This window comes from Paroedura picta, chromosome 1 (genome assembly GCF_049243985.1).
Source record: "Paroedura picta isolate Pp20150507F chromosome 1, Ppicta_v3.0, whole genome shotgun sequence".
NCBI classification, from domain to species: Eukaryota; Metazoa; Chordata; class Lepidosauria; order Squamata; family Gekkonidae; genus Paroedura; species Paroedura picta.
The window spans coordinates 29,513,931-29,529,191 of NC_135369.1; the positions used below are offsets into that span (position 1 = coordinate 29,513,931).

At 45.5% G+C, this 15,261-nt stretch overlaps 1 protein-coding gene across 3 annotated transcripts in view; it reads right to left on the reverse strand.

The window, feature by feature from the left end:
- Window positions 1-15,261, reverse strand: part of ZNF395 (zinc finger protein 395) — a 57,541-nt gene that overhangs the window by 30,326 nt on the left and 11,954 nt on the right. For all 3 annotated transcript variants that reach the window (XM_077331547.1, XM_077331557.1, XM_077331539.1), the window contains exon 2: window positions 2,610-2,856. In XM_077331547.1, coding sequence (XP_077187662.1) covers window positions 2,610-2,846 — 237 coding nt within the window. In that variant the 5' untranslated portion in view covers window positions 2,847-2,856. The remainder of the gene's footprint in view (window positions 1-2,609; window positions 2,857-15,261) is intronic.

Below are 15,261 nucleotides of genomic sequence, written 5' to 3' on the forward strand. Positions count from 1 at the left end.
AATGGCAGGCACAGCAAATTTTGGAGATCTCCCTGCTGAGGTCCAGAACGTTTCATACAAAACAAAATCCATCTTTTTTTTGTGAGTGCTCTTAACAAAGAGGGAAAAAAAGACTACCCACCCATGCTCAAGTTAATTTTTGCCATAAATGGTTCTCTGTTTCTTCTTTTTGCATAAGATTCTCATGGAAAACCAGGCCTGCTTCACCATGCCACTTGCCTAAGGTTTCCACCTGGAGATTTGGGAGGTGGAGCATGAGGAAGGTGGGCTTTGGGGAGGGGAGAGACTTCAATGGGGTATAACACCATAGAGTCCACCTTCCAAAGCAGCCATTTTCTCCCGGTCAACTGATCACTGTTGCTTGGAGTTCAGTTGTAATTCCTGGAGAACTCCAGACAGCACCTGAGCCTGATATGTTGGCTAACAGAATAGAAACGAATGGGTGGCCAGTGGATCAAGTTTTGGGACTTGAACTGGAGAGACCCAAGTTGAAACCTCTACTTGGCTGCGAAGTTCCCTGAGTGATCTTAAACCAGCCACCCTCTTTTAACCCAGCCCTACCTCACAAGTTTGATGTGATGATAAATTGTGGAAAACTCCATGAATGCAGCTCACTGAAAGGGTAGACGATGATGTGGGAATGAAAAGGGGGGTGGGGTTGCTTACACCTGCAAAATGCAGCAATCCTCTTCCATCAGCAGATACTGCCATGGGATTTCTACTGAACATGCATGGGAGTTACAAGAGGTATAATACTGTTTGTTTTCATTAAGAACCCTGTCTCTATATTTGATTTTCCATTGGGAGTTTTGGCTTTTTGCTATTTTGTTTATCTGGCAGATGCATCCAATAAGCCTTCTGATCTTGCTGAATCCAGTACTTCCAATTAGAGGTGTGCATTCAGATTTACCCACACTGAAAACATACTCAAAAAACACTATCAGTATTTTTCTAGCAGATTTTAACTTCCCAAATGTATATGGGATTTTTTGGGAGAATTGGGTGGTAATCCCCCCCAAAATCCTGGATATATTCAGGAAATACTGGCAAAACTGGGCAGCTGCTTTTTCCCCCCTCTGTGCTTTTCAGTTTGGGTTTATTGGACCAGGAGAAAAATGGGATCTGAATACTCTACAGCCAGGGTCGTCAACCCCTGGGCTGCAGCCCAGTACCGGGCTGTGAAAGCCTTGGCATCGAGCCGCTGGTGGCCGCGCCACCCTCTCCCCCGCCTGGCAGCGAGAAGCTCGCCGGGCCTTGAGCGAATCTGTTGCTTTGGCGGCCAATTCGTTCGAGGTCCAGTGAGCTTCTCACTGCCGGGGGGGGGGGAAGGGAGATGCAGCTGCCGGCACACTGGCAGGCGCCAATGGGCACAAATGCGCATGTGCGCAGCTCTGTGCATGTGCGTTTGCACGGAGCTGCCACGCATACGCATTTGTGCCCCTGGGGGTTGCAAACGTGCACGTGTGGCAGCTCCGCTCATGTGCATTTGTGCAGAGCTGCCACGCATGCACAGCGCCCAAGCCACCATCTGCCCCCCACCCCCGCAAGCGGTCCCCAGCCTTACAAAGGTTGGGGGCCACTGCTCTACAGGTATTTAGATTGGGTTTTTTCAGTAATCCCAGTTGGGGTGGGGGTAGTTGTTTCCAGCAGACAAAGATAAAAAAATATTAAGAATTTTTTTTTCACACCCCTATGTGCAATACCAAAATTGGTATCGGCATTTTCTGAAAAGTGGCCTCTCATCTAAACTAAGCATGGAGGCATTCAAAATATTCATTTATGTATGTATTTATTTATATGCAGGTGGTTCACAAGTTAAAAGTTATAGTCATAATAAAAACAATTAAAACAATTAAAATCATGCCTATCCACCTTGGCTGGGATTTTTGTTTCTGTTCCTTATCTCCTGCTCACAGGGTGGTTTACTTTAGATGGTTTTCTTAGGGTGAGCCCCAGATCATGATGTTATTTTCTGTCGATCACTGCCCCCAACCAAAAGCCTAGCAAAAGAGAACGGCCGCTTCTGATGCCAAAGCACCCAACCCTACTCCTGGCCCTGGCTGACACCAGATGTACTTCTCTAGGGCCGGAAATCACCAGCTGTTCATATTGGCTGAGTGAAGTGCTCTTTTAGGGGCATAGTCAGGCAGTCACTCAGATACACCAGGCCCAGACCATGAACGGCCTTAAAGGTCAAAACCAAAACCTTGATAGGTGATTAGTTTATTTTGGCCAGGTTTTCAAGACATAGTTCTGTTTTGTACAGTTCCCAATTATTTTATTGAAGGCTTTCCCTCAATGTGGGTATAATTATTTCTGAGTGGGTTGTTTTATGTAGACAGTTTCAGCTAAAGACAAAGAAGCCAAAACATCTTGTCATAAAATCCAGCAATACAGGCCCTTGCAGTCTATCCCTTCTTGATGCCACCAAATTTCTACATGAAATACAAAATCTGCAGAAACTACAAATATCCCCTACCATGTTATCTGCCTCAGTTTACAGAAGCAGACAGAAATACAAAAGAACCAGCACCAGAATTTTGGATCCATTATTCAGTGTTACATCACCAAAACTACAATACAACCATAAGCAGAAACCATGTTGATACCTTTTGTCCTGGTTGCAACACCAGCCAGTTTTGGTTCTGACCGGTAGCCTCTTCAGACTGCTCCTTTGAGTGGCTCTCCTCATATGAGGCAAGAGTAGAAGATGTTTTGCTAAGCTCTGGTTGCAAAGATGAAACTTGTGTTGTCAACAGAACCCCGTCCCCCAGCAAAGGGGGAGCAGAAATGCGGGCACCCAGCAGGGACCGCTTCCCCAGCCGCCTGGACAGCACGCTCGCCATCTTGGACACACTGCCAATAACAAAGATAGGGAGATAATGAAATTAGCTTATAGAAGATGGATCACACATACACCATCGATAACCATGTCTCAGAGAATTGCGCCCCTGGTTCTCAGTGCAAGAGTCAGCTCTTCCTAAGGAAGTCTAGGCAGATGCCCAGCAAGGGAAAAAAGCTTTCATAATTCATCATACAAGTTTTGAGGTGTGTATTGATAGCCTCTAAATGTGCATGACTTACAGAAGAGGTCCACAGGATGTCCATCAGCAATATGGTGCACAACCACACCTTTTCTGGTGTCTGTCAAGTGTTTTTAGAAAGTAGACAGGGCTTCGAGTTGACTGTGCAAGTTTTTAAAAAGTTGATTAACTAACAGATACTATCACAGTACAAGGATCTTCACTGCATTACCCTGTGTGTATTCTAGAAGATATTTTTAAACATTATGATCATTTTGAAAGGAATCCTGTTAAACAAAACTTCTACCTAATAACGTTGAAGAGTTACTATTAAAAGAATAACTCCCTGGCATTTTCTAGCTGGCTATGCCTCCTGTGGCTGCCATTTTGTAGTTGAATCCATCATCTGCTCTCAGATTCTAAAGGTGCCTGCAACTTAAGCAGGGTTGGCGACCTCTGATCTACAGCTTCCATGTATTTTAGAAGAAGAAGAGTTGGTTCTTATATGCCACTTTTCCCTACCCGAAGGAGGCTCAAAGCGGCTTACAGTCACCTTCCCATTCCTCTCCCCACAACAGACACCCTGTGGGGTGGGTGAGGCTGAGAGAGCCCTGATATCACTGCTCGGTCAGAATAATTTTATCAGTGCTGTGGCGAGCCCAAGGTCACCCAGCTGGCTGCATGTGGGGGAGTGCAGAATCGAACCCGGCATGCCAGATTAGAAGTCCGCACTCCCAACCACTACACCAAACTGGCTTTACTTAGTACTTGTTAGAATCAGCCAGCACCTGAGGTGGGGTTTTCCACCTTGGCATTGTGATGCCTTTATGGCGAACCACTCACGACTCCAGAGAGGGAAAGAAAAGGGGAGTCACCATCGATCCAAACTGCTGCTGGCTTTTAGCTTGCCAGTGTCCCCTAGCTCCCTTCTTAGCTCAAGTGTTGGATTGCAGTTGATTCTATCACTAGATTAAACCTCAAGGGGATCTATTTCAGTGCTCCAACCCCTGAAGCTAGCCCTAATCTTATTGGGATGCTTTCACCATGTGATCTCACAGTGGCCCTGTGCTCGCAGTGTTTACAATTCCACCTTCTCTCATCGAGCTCCCTTACTCTTCTGTTTTGGAGATGGCTCTGATCCCTCCCCTTTTCTCAGGTCAGATTAATCTTCCCCAGGCCATGTTAAAAAAAAAAAAAAAAGTAAGCCTAAAAATGCCTTTCATTGCAGACAACAGAGGATAGTTGTTTTAAAATTCAGTGTGTATCCAGCATCAGTGTTGATTTTTTGCCAACGAAAAGGCAAATAATGTGACTTACAAAAATTATTCAACAACTGCAGTCTTATACACACACTCACTAGGGATCCCATTGTGATTGCCAACCTCCAGATGGGGCCTGGAGATCCCCTGGAGTTATGACTGTTCTCCAGTCTGCAGATATCAGTTCCTCTTGGGGGGAGGGGGAAGAAGGCTGCTTTTGAAGGATAGACTCTGCGGTCCCTCCCGTTGCCAATCTCCAGTCTCCCAACTCACCCTGTTGAGGTCCCTCTCAGCTCCTCGTCATCTTTTTGCTGTCTCACTCTTGCCTGCTGCCTTTTTGCACTTCTTGCCCTCCACAAGTGCTGCTGGAAATGCTGGAAGAGGGCAACGTGACTCTTCCGCCTGTCAATCAATCTAGGCAACCAATCCCTTTTCTCTGTGTTTTTAAAGTCCCGCAATGCCTGCCATTTTTAAAAATTCATACTTCTCTGTTTAAGCGCCTATACATCTAACCGTAGATCTATGAACACCACCCCTTACGGAACACCACCCCATATGGAATCACAATACTTTAAAAAATTAATCTCGTTCCTGATTTGGGGGGAGGGGCTTTAGAGAGGCATGTTTTGTATTAAAACTTTGGGAAAAATTTATTTCTGGCATGGCCTGCACGCTTGCCTGCCTACTCATTGCTCCAGGATGTTAGACCTTTTAAAAAAAAACATTCCCATCCCAAGTATAAGGGAAGAGAGGTGCAAGGGCAAAACAAGGCAGGTGTCTTTACTGCATTTGCACCTCCATACTTTCTCTCTGCTGGTGGCCTGGTGGTTGCTCTCCCTTAGCTAGCACTAAATAGGTTGGTGAATCCACTTTATGAGATTCCCCAACTAGGACTTTAAAAAGGAAGGTGTAGCCAGCCGGTTACTGCCCAGACGCTGGATGTTGGCGATGTCATATGGAGGGGCCGGAATATAACGACTACATAAGGTAAGCATTTCATTACATTTAAAGAGTGCAGTAATGCCCTTTTGTTTAGCTAAAAATGTGCTTACTATCTAATGAAGTATGCATGCACATGAAAGCTGATATGTTGAATTAAAATGTCTTGGTCTTAAAGGTGTCACTGGACTTCATGCTACTTAACAACGTTCTTAAAAGGAACTGTCCTAATATTGCCTAAGAGCTTCCTGTACCCGACCTGGAGAGCCCAGGCAAGCCTGATCCTGTCAGATAAATAAAAACTTACTGTAATTTCTAAAATACCGAGAAAAGTTATTATTAGCCAGTGTTAGTAAAATGTAAATTCCATTTGTAATAAACAAGAATTACTTCCAAATAAACACGGCTATGGTTGGAGGAATGAAATGCCATCGGCTATTCTAACTTTCCCTTGTATCAGTTCCATTTCCGAGGGAGGGTCATATTTTGTTATTGGCCTAGGGAAGCTCCACACAAATTCTAATAAGAAGGGAGACTTGAGGTGGTGAAGCCAGCCAAGGGAAATGGTTTTAGCATGGTGAACTTCAATGTGAATGATTCAGACAAGGACAGGAATCAGAAATTGCCAGCTCCTGGCTATGAAGATCTGCCAAAACCGCTCTATGACAAATCGCCAGTTTCTTTTGGTGAATTTGAACAGTGTCAAATGGAAGTCACAGCCATACCAAACCATGGGTTTTGGTTTTTAATTTCTCCTTTCATGGGAAGTTTTTTCTTCTTCTGGAGAAACCCAGTTTATTAGTGTGGACACCTATCTCAAACCAACATTCTTCCAATTCCATGCAACACAGTTGCTGTATCAGCAGCTATATACACAAACGTAGCCACATGTTAGTCAGGGATGTGCATTTGAATGACATGAGACAGACCAAAAACAATGGCTGGCAACCACCTTTTGGATGCCTGTCCCTTTTTAGTCCACAACTCCTGAAAGCAAACACATACAAGACACTTGGTGAACTTTCCACACATACATAAGGCAACAGAGGAGAGGAAAAAGACTTTCTCTTGCATCATTAAACAATGTCCAGCTGAACTCACATGAAAGTTTAATAATTCGCTATGGAAGCAGAAGCACAAGGGTTAACTAAAAATATACCTATAGCAACACAGAGAAACTGTCCTTGATTTAGGACAAGAGTGAGGAAAAGGAGGAATTTTTAAAGAAATAATGATTAACTAAAAATAAAGCTGCTTTTGTGTCTGATACAACTGGTGAAATACATGGTTTTTGTAGAGACTCTACACACCATGAATGCACGTTCCAGTTTCAGCATCGTATCTTCTACTATACCACATCCCAGACCATTCAGGGCGCCCCTGTGCCACAAGAAAGATCATGGCCCTCGGACAGGGACCCCAGTGGCAGGCAAAGAAACTCTAATGAGTCTGGAAAGAGCTGCCAAGAGCCATCCCAGGAAGAGGGATGGAGAAGATGGAGAACAGTTGCAAGTTAATGACAAAACTGGGGTGCATGAGAAACAAGACAAAAATAAAAGCACTGCCCAGGGTTATGCCTGTTTGGTGTAGTGGTTAGGAGTGCGGACTTCTAATCTGGCATGCCGGGTTCAATTCCCCTCTCCTCCACATGCAGCCAGCTGGATGAACTTGGGCTCGCCCCAGCACTGATAAAGCTGTTCTGACCGAGCAGTGATATCAGGGCTTTCTCAGCCTCACCCACCTCACAGGGTGTCTGTTGTGGGGAGAGGAAAGGGAAGGCGACTGTAAGCCACTTTGAGCCTCCTTCGGGTAGAGAAAAGCGGCATATAAGAACCAACTATTCTTCTTCTTCTTCTATTTGGAGGCTTGCAATGAAAACCTAAAAGTTAAAGGTAACACAACAACCGTTCCCACTAATAAGAAATAAGAGGTATCATCTGTCAGGACATCCTCCTGCAAAGGCCCAAATAAAATGAGCAAAAGAAACTCCAGACATGATTGTGCCTCATGGGATAGATCTACCTGCCGTTCACTCCATGGAGCTGCCATCTGAGGACTGCCACATTGCTTCATGATATAATAATCCCTCAAATACATTTCAGGACCTGTAGCATCCTTGCAATTGTTAGCAGAGGTGTCTAACTTCTACACATTCAGCAGTGCCAACCTGAAAGTCACGTGCCAACAGGAAGCCCTGCCCCCTAACCCATATGCATAGGTACAAGCCCTGCCCCCTAACCCATGTGCATGGGTACATGCAGCAGGTTCTCTTAGGGAATGTATGTTCTGCTAGGCTTCACCAAAGACAGGCAGGGTGTTCCCTGTGCACATTTCCAGCACAAGTTGGTGCAACTGAATGGCTAAAATATATTTAGAGGCATTCATTTATTTTACATTTCCCAGTGAATATGAATACACACACATGCACACTAAAATAAGAACTGTCTGGGTAGAAGGTACACAAACAAAACTGATGCCCACGCATCCCCAAGGGACAATGTTGACAAAAAAAAAGTCACTAAGCTAAGGGATAGTTTCTGCTCAGTAAACAGGAGGTTCACTTCTAACTCAGCAACAACGTAGTCCATTCAGCCTTAACCTGTGTGGCCCAGGCTAGCCCAACCTCATCTCAGAAGCCAAGCAAGGTCAACCCTGATGAGAACTTGGATGGAAGACCACCGTGGAAGTCCAGGGTTGCTACATAGAGCAGGCAATAGCAAACCACTTCTATCTGTCTCTTACCTCGGAAACTTTACAGGGTCACCCTAAAATGGGTACAATGTGATGCCACTTTCCATCACCAGTCCGGTAGGAATGAAGGAACGAAGGAACCACCATTGGGCCTAAGTGATCTATGGAAAACTAGTCCAAGATTCAGCCTGCAGACTTGTAAATACTCAAGAGGTTCCAAATATGCAGAGATTCTGTGTAGCACTTAACTTGTCAAATATTATCTGCTCAGTTTTAAAAGTTCCTTCACATCTAAGAATAACAGCAACCATACCGTCTGGCCAACTTAACAGCATTTCATCTTCAGTGAAGCTACAACACTAAAGCCTTGCCACTGTTCTTACTTTAAAAGTATAGCAAATACTCCAGCCTTGAACACTGGTCTTCCCTAAGTGCAAGATGGCACTCTTCAGCCAGGCTTTTGGTTGAGGCTTTTGGTTAAGGGGAGATCTAGGGTCCCTCTTCTGATACTCTCTTTCCTAGGTTTTGTTACTTTCATTATGTGTTTATTTTTAATCTTTATTGTTTAAAATTGTTGTAAGCCACCATGAGTTGGGCAGGCCAAGAGTAGCACCATAAAAATACAATAATAAATAAATAAATAATAAATAAAATAAGTATATTTCTACTCAATTTTTTAAAATGATAATCTGACTGGCAAAAAGATGTAATGAGTATCACATACACTAACACAGCATTAATTCAACAGACCCAGATTCAAATAAGATCCATGGGTCAAGTATCTGCTTTGCTTGCTGAAGGTCCCAAGTTCTATCACCAGCATCTCCAGTTAAAAGACTTGAGGTCCTGTGAAAGAAGGCACCTTAACCCCTAGAGAATGACTGTCAAGCCAAAATAGACAAAAATTCCTTTTTTCTAGCCAGGATGAATGTGTTCCCATCAGTACATGAGTGGTTGTTATAGGAACATCCTACTCTAGGACAGATATTGCAGATGTGAATGGGGAGAGCCAGAAACATTGGATCACATGATCTTGTATTGCCCATGTTATGACCTATACAGAGTATAGTGGTTGGTTCCAGTCCTAAGCAATTTATTGTCTGTTGACAGAACTAAGTTTGTACCATTTTTATTAAAGGATGAGGATTCAAGAATTTCTTTAGCCATGGCAATATTCGTCTCAGGGTTGATTTTGTGGAAGGAAAGTATGAATTTTATATAATGGCGTTAAGAAATATTAAAGAGTTAATTCCAAATTTGGGAGTTGGCTTTTATACCCCACTTTTCACTTCCCAAAGGAGTCTCAAAACAGCATACAACTGCCTTATCTTCCTTTCCCCACAACAGTCACCCTATGAGGTAAAAAGGTAAAGGTAAAGGTATCCCTTGTGCAAGCACCAAGTCATGTCTGACCCTTGGGGTGACGCCCTCCAGCATTTTCAAGGCAGACTCAATACGGGGTGGTTTGCCAGTGCCTTCCCCAGTCATTACCATTTACCCCCCCCCAGCAAGCAAGCTGGGTACTCATTTTACCGACCTCGGAAGGATGGAAGGCTGAGTCAACCTTGAGGTAGGTGGGGCTAAAAGAGCTGTGACAGATCTGTTCTGTGAGAACATTATCAGGACTGTGACAAGGCCAAGGTCACCCAGCTGGCTGCATATGGAGGAGCAGAAAATCAAACCTGGCCCACCAGATTAGAAGCCACCGCTCTTAACCACTTCACCAAGCTGGCTTAAAATAGCATTTGAAATATAGAGAAATGCATATTATTATATTAATAAAACAATAAAAAGAATTCAGTGTGGCCTGAGACTTTAAGTCAAATGAGCCAACCATTAAAGGAAAGGGAATGGATGAAAACTGGTTTACAGACACCGCTGGTTTAGACTCGACATTAAAGCTTCTCCATTCTAGGCTATCTCAGTCTCATACCCTCATCTGTAAAACGGGGTCAGCCATGGGACCTGCCTTGTAGAACTACTGAGCTAAGGAGATAAACTTGAAGGACACAAATGTTCCAAACACACAGACACACGCATCAACTGTATCTGGTTCTGAATTCTGTGGTAGTGGACTGTACTGTCAAGTCACAACAGACTTTGAGTAACTCCACAGTTTTCAAGACAAGAGACATTCAGGGGTGGTTTGCCACTGCCTGCCTCTGTATCACAACTCTGTATTTCCTCAGCGCGACCCGATCCAAACACTAACGAGGAAAGACGGTGCTGAGCTTCCGAGATCTGACCAGATCGGGTTAGCCGGGGCCAGGGGTAGTCAAACTGTGGCCCTCCAGATGTCCATGGACTACAATTCCCAGGAGCCCCTGCCAGCATTCGCTGGCAGGGGGCTCCTGGGAATTGTAGTCCATGGACATCTGGAGTTCCGCAATTTGACTACCCCTGGCCTGGGCTGTCAAAGTCAGGGCTCTAATTCTGTGGATCAACTCAATATTGTGAGAAAAGAGCAGAGATTTCAGTTCCTCGGAAATTTTGGTGCCATTTACTTTCTCCTGAGGTGTCCCTGGGCCCTGAACCTCAGGTTGTAAGCCTGCAAGAAAAGGCCTGCTTACCAGTAGGGGTTCTACTCATGAGCAAAACAAAGAAAGCAGGAATCGCATTGGCCAAGGAGCCAAAAAACCAAAGGGGAGAAAGAACCAACATAGATAATATATAAATCAGAGCTAATTGGAGGGGGGGGGGCAGCATGGTATAGTGGTTAGTGAGCTGGGCTACCAGCATATGGGAAGTGTCAAATCCCCACTCAGCTCTCTAGGTGGGCCACAGCCTGTAATTCTCTCAGCCTAACATCTCCCCAGGATTGTCATGATGACATACTGGGGAGGAAAACCATACAAGCCGCCCTGAGCTCCTTGGAGAAAGGGCAAGATAACAATGTATAAATCGGGAGTGTCCTGGGACTGGAAATCCTAAAATCAGTTGTTTTCGTTGTTTTCAAAATTAAAGCAACACCTGCAGAAATGCTCGATTAAAATCTTGGGGAAAGAAATGGTACATGAAGATCTAGCTTCTTGTACAAGAGACTATCAAAACACACATTTAAAAATCAGTCTTGCCGACCAAGCTTGATTCTTGTCAGCAAATTCTGAGTTTTGTCATCCACACACTGCTGCCAAAGACTGAAATATCCTGCTGTGTATTAAAGTTGCATGTCACAATGTGTATTTTGAGATTCATTTTTGAATTGCGGTGTCAAAATTCAAATCCCAAAATGTGAGGCCTGCAGGATTTGGTTGGCAAACTAAAGTCTGTTGTTTACAAATGTCTTAATGTTTCCACATGGCTTCGTTATCACCTTACCCAGCCAGAACAGGGGATATTTCCGGCTGAATATCCGGAAACGTGGGAGTTATTTTTTGTTCCAAAGATACGGATTTGATAAATGCCAAGGTATGTTGGCTTAACCTTTTTCCAGTTTAGGGATGAAAGACCCCATCCGGGGACTAGAAAAGGAACACTTTCTAAGTGGACAATGAACTACTGTGATCACCACCATCATGATCTTAACACAGCCCGTGGCGCCACGGACTAAATAAAGCCGTAAGGGCTGTGTGGGAGGAGTTAGGGCAGGCTCTGTCCGGGATGAGGAAGGGTGCCGATTGGCCCCTTCCTCTTGACAGACCATCGGACGGGCCAATCGGCAGGCGCGAAGCGCCTGCCGATTGGCCCGGCCGATTCCCACCCTGCCGACAAGGAAGCACAGCGGCCTGACGCGGTGAGAGGCGCTTCGCGCCTCTCGCCGCATCAGGCCGCTGCAAAGTCGCCCGACCCAGCAGCCGAACAACGCTCGACCGACCCAGCACAGCTGCCAGAAGTGGCGGCAGCGGCGGCGATGCGATCGACGGCGCTGCCGTCATTGCCGCCGCCAGAAGAGCCGCAAACAGTGGAGGGAGCGGCGCCATGATCGCCGCCCGCGCCTGCCCAGCGAACGGCGGTGCCCAGCCCACGATCGCCGGAGGGACCATGCTTCGCTGCGCCGCCGAGTCCACGACCAGCCGCAGCAGCGACTCGGCCGCCAGCGCCACAGCCCGCCGACGAACCGCCGAGGAGCCCCAGCAAACTGAGAAGCCACTGAGGAGCAGCCGTCAAGAGTCGAGGAGACGCCGCAGCCCACTGCGCCCAGGAGCCCAACCCGGCCAACCCGCAGCCCAACCGGCCGAGGAGCCGCCAAGGAACCACCGCCCGCCTCCTCTTTCAGGTAGGCTTCCGTCCCTCGCTCTGGCCCCAGCGTGCTAGCGCCCATTGTATTCTTTATACAATGGGCTTTTTTACTAGTAACAATATAAAGCAATGACTGAGTGTTGAAAGCATTTAGTAATCCCCAAAAGAACCCTGCAAGGTAGGCCAAGAAAATTTAGCCTGAAGAGGAGACAACCAAGAGGTAATATGATGGTCATCTTCAAGTATTTGAAGGGCTAGGATAGAGCTGAACTGTTTTCTTTTGCCACAGAAAGTCAGATCAGAATCAATGGACTGCAATTAAATCAGAAATGTTTTCAACAAAACATACAAAGAACCCACATTGGATAATGTACTTTCAATGCACTTTAGAAGCAGATTTTCCTTTCCCACATAAAGCAAACCCTGCTGCAAAAGCACATTGTATGTAGTTCCTCAGTGGAACAGGCTTTCTCAGAAGGTGGTGGGCTCTCCTTTTATAGAAGCCATCTGACAGTAATGCTGATTCTGTGAACATTGGCAGATCATGAGAGAGAGGGATTTTCCTCCATGCCAGATTGGCCAGGGATGCCTGGAGGTGTCTTGCTTTCCTCTGAGCATAGACAACAGATCGCAGGGCAAGAGGGGGAGGTAGTTATGAAATTCCTGTGTTGGGCAAGAGGTTGGACTAGAAGACCCTTGAAATCCCTTCCAGCATTAGGTTTCTATTATCCCCATATTGCTGATAGGAAAACAAAGGATGAGGTAATTGTCATAGACAGATAAGCATTGTCATAGATAGACGAAGGCTAATGTGGTCTAGTGGTTAAGAGTGTCAGACTAGCATCTGGAAGACCCAGGTTCAAATCCCTACTCATGGAAATTTGCTGGGAGACCTTAAGCTAGTCAGACCTCCCAGCCTAACCTACCTCACAGGGTTGTTGTATGGATAAAAAAGGGAAAGAAAACACTGTACACTGTTTCAGGTCTGTTGGGGAGAAAAGCAAGGAGAAATGAAATAAATAAATTTTCCCTGCAGTGAATCCACCGTCAATGTGATATCTGAATCACTGACTTACTGTGTACACACTCACTATAGATATTGGACTTCTCAATGCAACGGAGGGCAATAAGTGTACAACACCACAATCACACAAGACAGTCTGATGAACATTTACTCTAAAGTAAGTCCTACTGTCCCTCTCCTGCATAGCCTAATCTCACCAGATCTCAGAAGCTAAGCAGGGTTGGGCCTGGCTAGTATTTGGATGGGAGACCTCCAAGGAACACTAGGAATCGTGACTTGGAGGCAGGCAATGTCAGACCACCTCTGAACCTTTCTTGCCTTGACGTCCTATAGCTGACCCACAAGTCAGTTGCAACTCGATGGGAACAACAAAAACAACAGATTGTGCTGTGTCTGATGGGGAAAAAATAAAGAAATGAAGCCCTGCTGCATCCAATGTGGTTTAGCTACAGATAAGTGTACTTTTCAGTTTTCGCACACACAAAGTGATTTGGCCAAAGTTCTTGGAAAGTTAGTTTTTGACTGACTAGCCCCTGGATTAATCAGAACATAGATCGCAGCTACTTCAGCCTGCGCTTCCCTAGCATGGAAGAGGCGTGCAGGGTGACCGGCTGGGCAGCACATTAATGGGTTAAGGGATCAGCGACAAGAGGAAGAGGGGAGGAGCTAGAGCTGGCAGCATTCTTAGAAGGCAAGCCTGCAGCTTGTAAACTTAGATCTGATATCCTCAGCATATTCCTGCAAGAGGCAGGGAGGAGATTGTTACAGAGGGGTGTGGCATTCTCGCCTGGAGGAAGAAGTGAAGGGCATAAGGGTGCAGGGGGGGGGGAGCAAAGATTGCAGAACTGAATGCATACACAGCACAACCTAAGAGGGGCCATTTTAGTCCTCGTTTTTACAACTTTTTCTGAAAGGCCATGGTAGCCTGAAACACGTGGAAGTCACCTTTACAATGTCTTCCAGTCCCCCCCCCCCTTCATCATCACAGCAACAAGGCTGCACTTCAGGAAGCTGATTTTACCAAGAAGGGGAAGACAGGACAGAGTGCCTTGAACAAGGCACGTGCACAGGGGGGGCGTGTGCAAATGGACCGAAAAGCAGAAGTTGGGCAGTTTTTTGTTCCCCGGAGGGATGATTTCCTCTGCAATACAAATGACAAACTCGCCTCTCAAGTTAATGCTGATTTACTGCTCAGTTTTGCCCCCTCCTGTCATGCTTCTGATGGACTGTACTGTCATTCTATTTTACGTTAAAGAGCAACTTGTATGCCTGTCCAGAAGTTCATTTGACAGACCTTAAAAAAACACACCATCAGCTTTTCTGAAGTACAGAAACTGATCCAGAAAGTGTAGTGGGGGGTTTTGTGATGACACAAGAATGAACAAATTGGTTGCAAACAAACCCATTTCTGATTAAATCAGGCCCAAGGATAGCTTTGTATTTCTGAACAAATCATGGGGAGTGCACTACCACAATGGCCCCATCACATAAATTATGCAGTATGTATACACCTCAAGCATTCTAACTTGACTAGGTTTAAACCCCAGTACTAGCCACTTTGAAAGTGACTCAGGCATTTTCTCCTAGCCTGCAGCGTGAGTTACTTGGGTGCATGGGCAGAGCAGCCCCAAAGGGAATAACTTTTGTAAGTGTTCCCTAGCAGTCCAGTCCTATGCACTGTTAACTTCAGTTAAACTCACAAATCAAGGAGCATTGAGTCACTCTGCACAGGACCACACTCGTAATTAATCTCTCAGGTCCAAGCCAACACGTTCACTGCTGGTCCATTTTGCTAAAGAGGCGAACAAAAGCTCTGGAGACAACATGCCCAGTGGAGCATCCAGCACTTAAAAACTAAGGATGGTCACACCAAGGTGCAGAGAAATGCATTCAACAGCAAGAAGGCATAAAACAAAGAAATGATCCACACACACCACATAATCAAATGTTAGTTTTCCTCTGACTTTCTTCTCTGTGAGTCTGCAGGGAAGATGATATCAAGCATTAAGGCTCCACTACAGGAAGGAGGGGAAACTCTGCAATGTGGTAACACTCTTCCTGAGATGCTCGTTTTTGACATGTAGTGAATTTTATTTTTCTTGCAGAGAAAATCCAGTCACGAGATATCCCCAATAGCTGCTGGCAA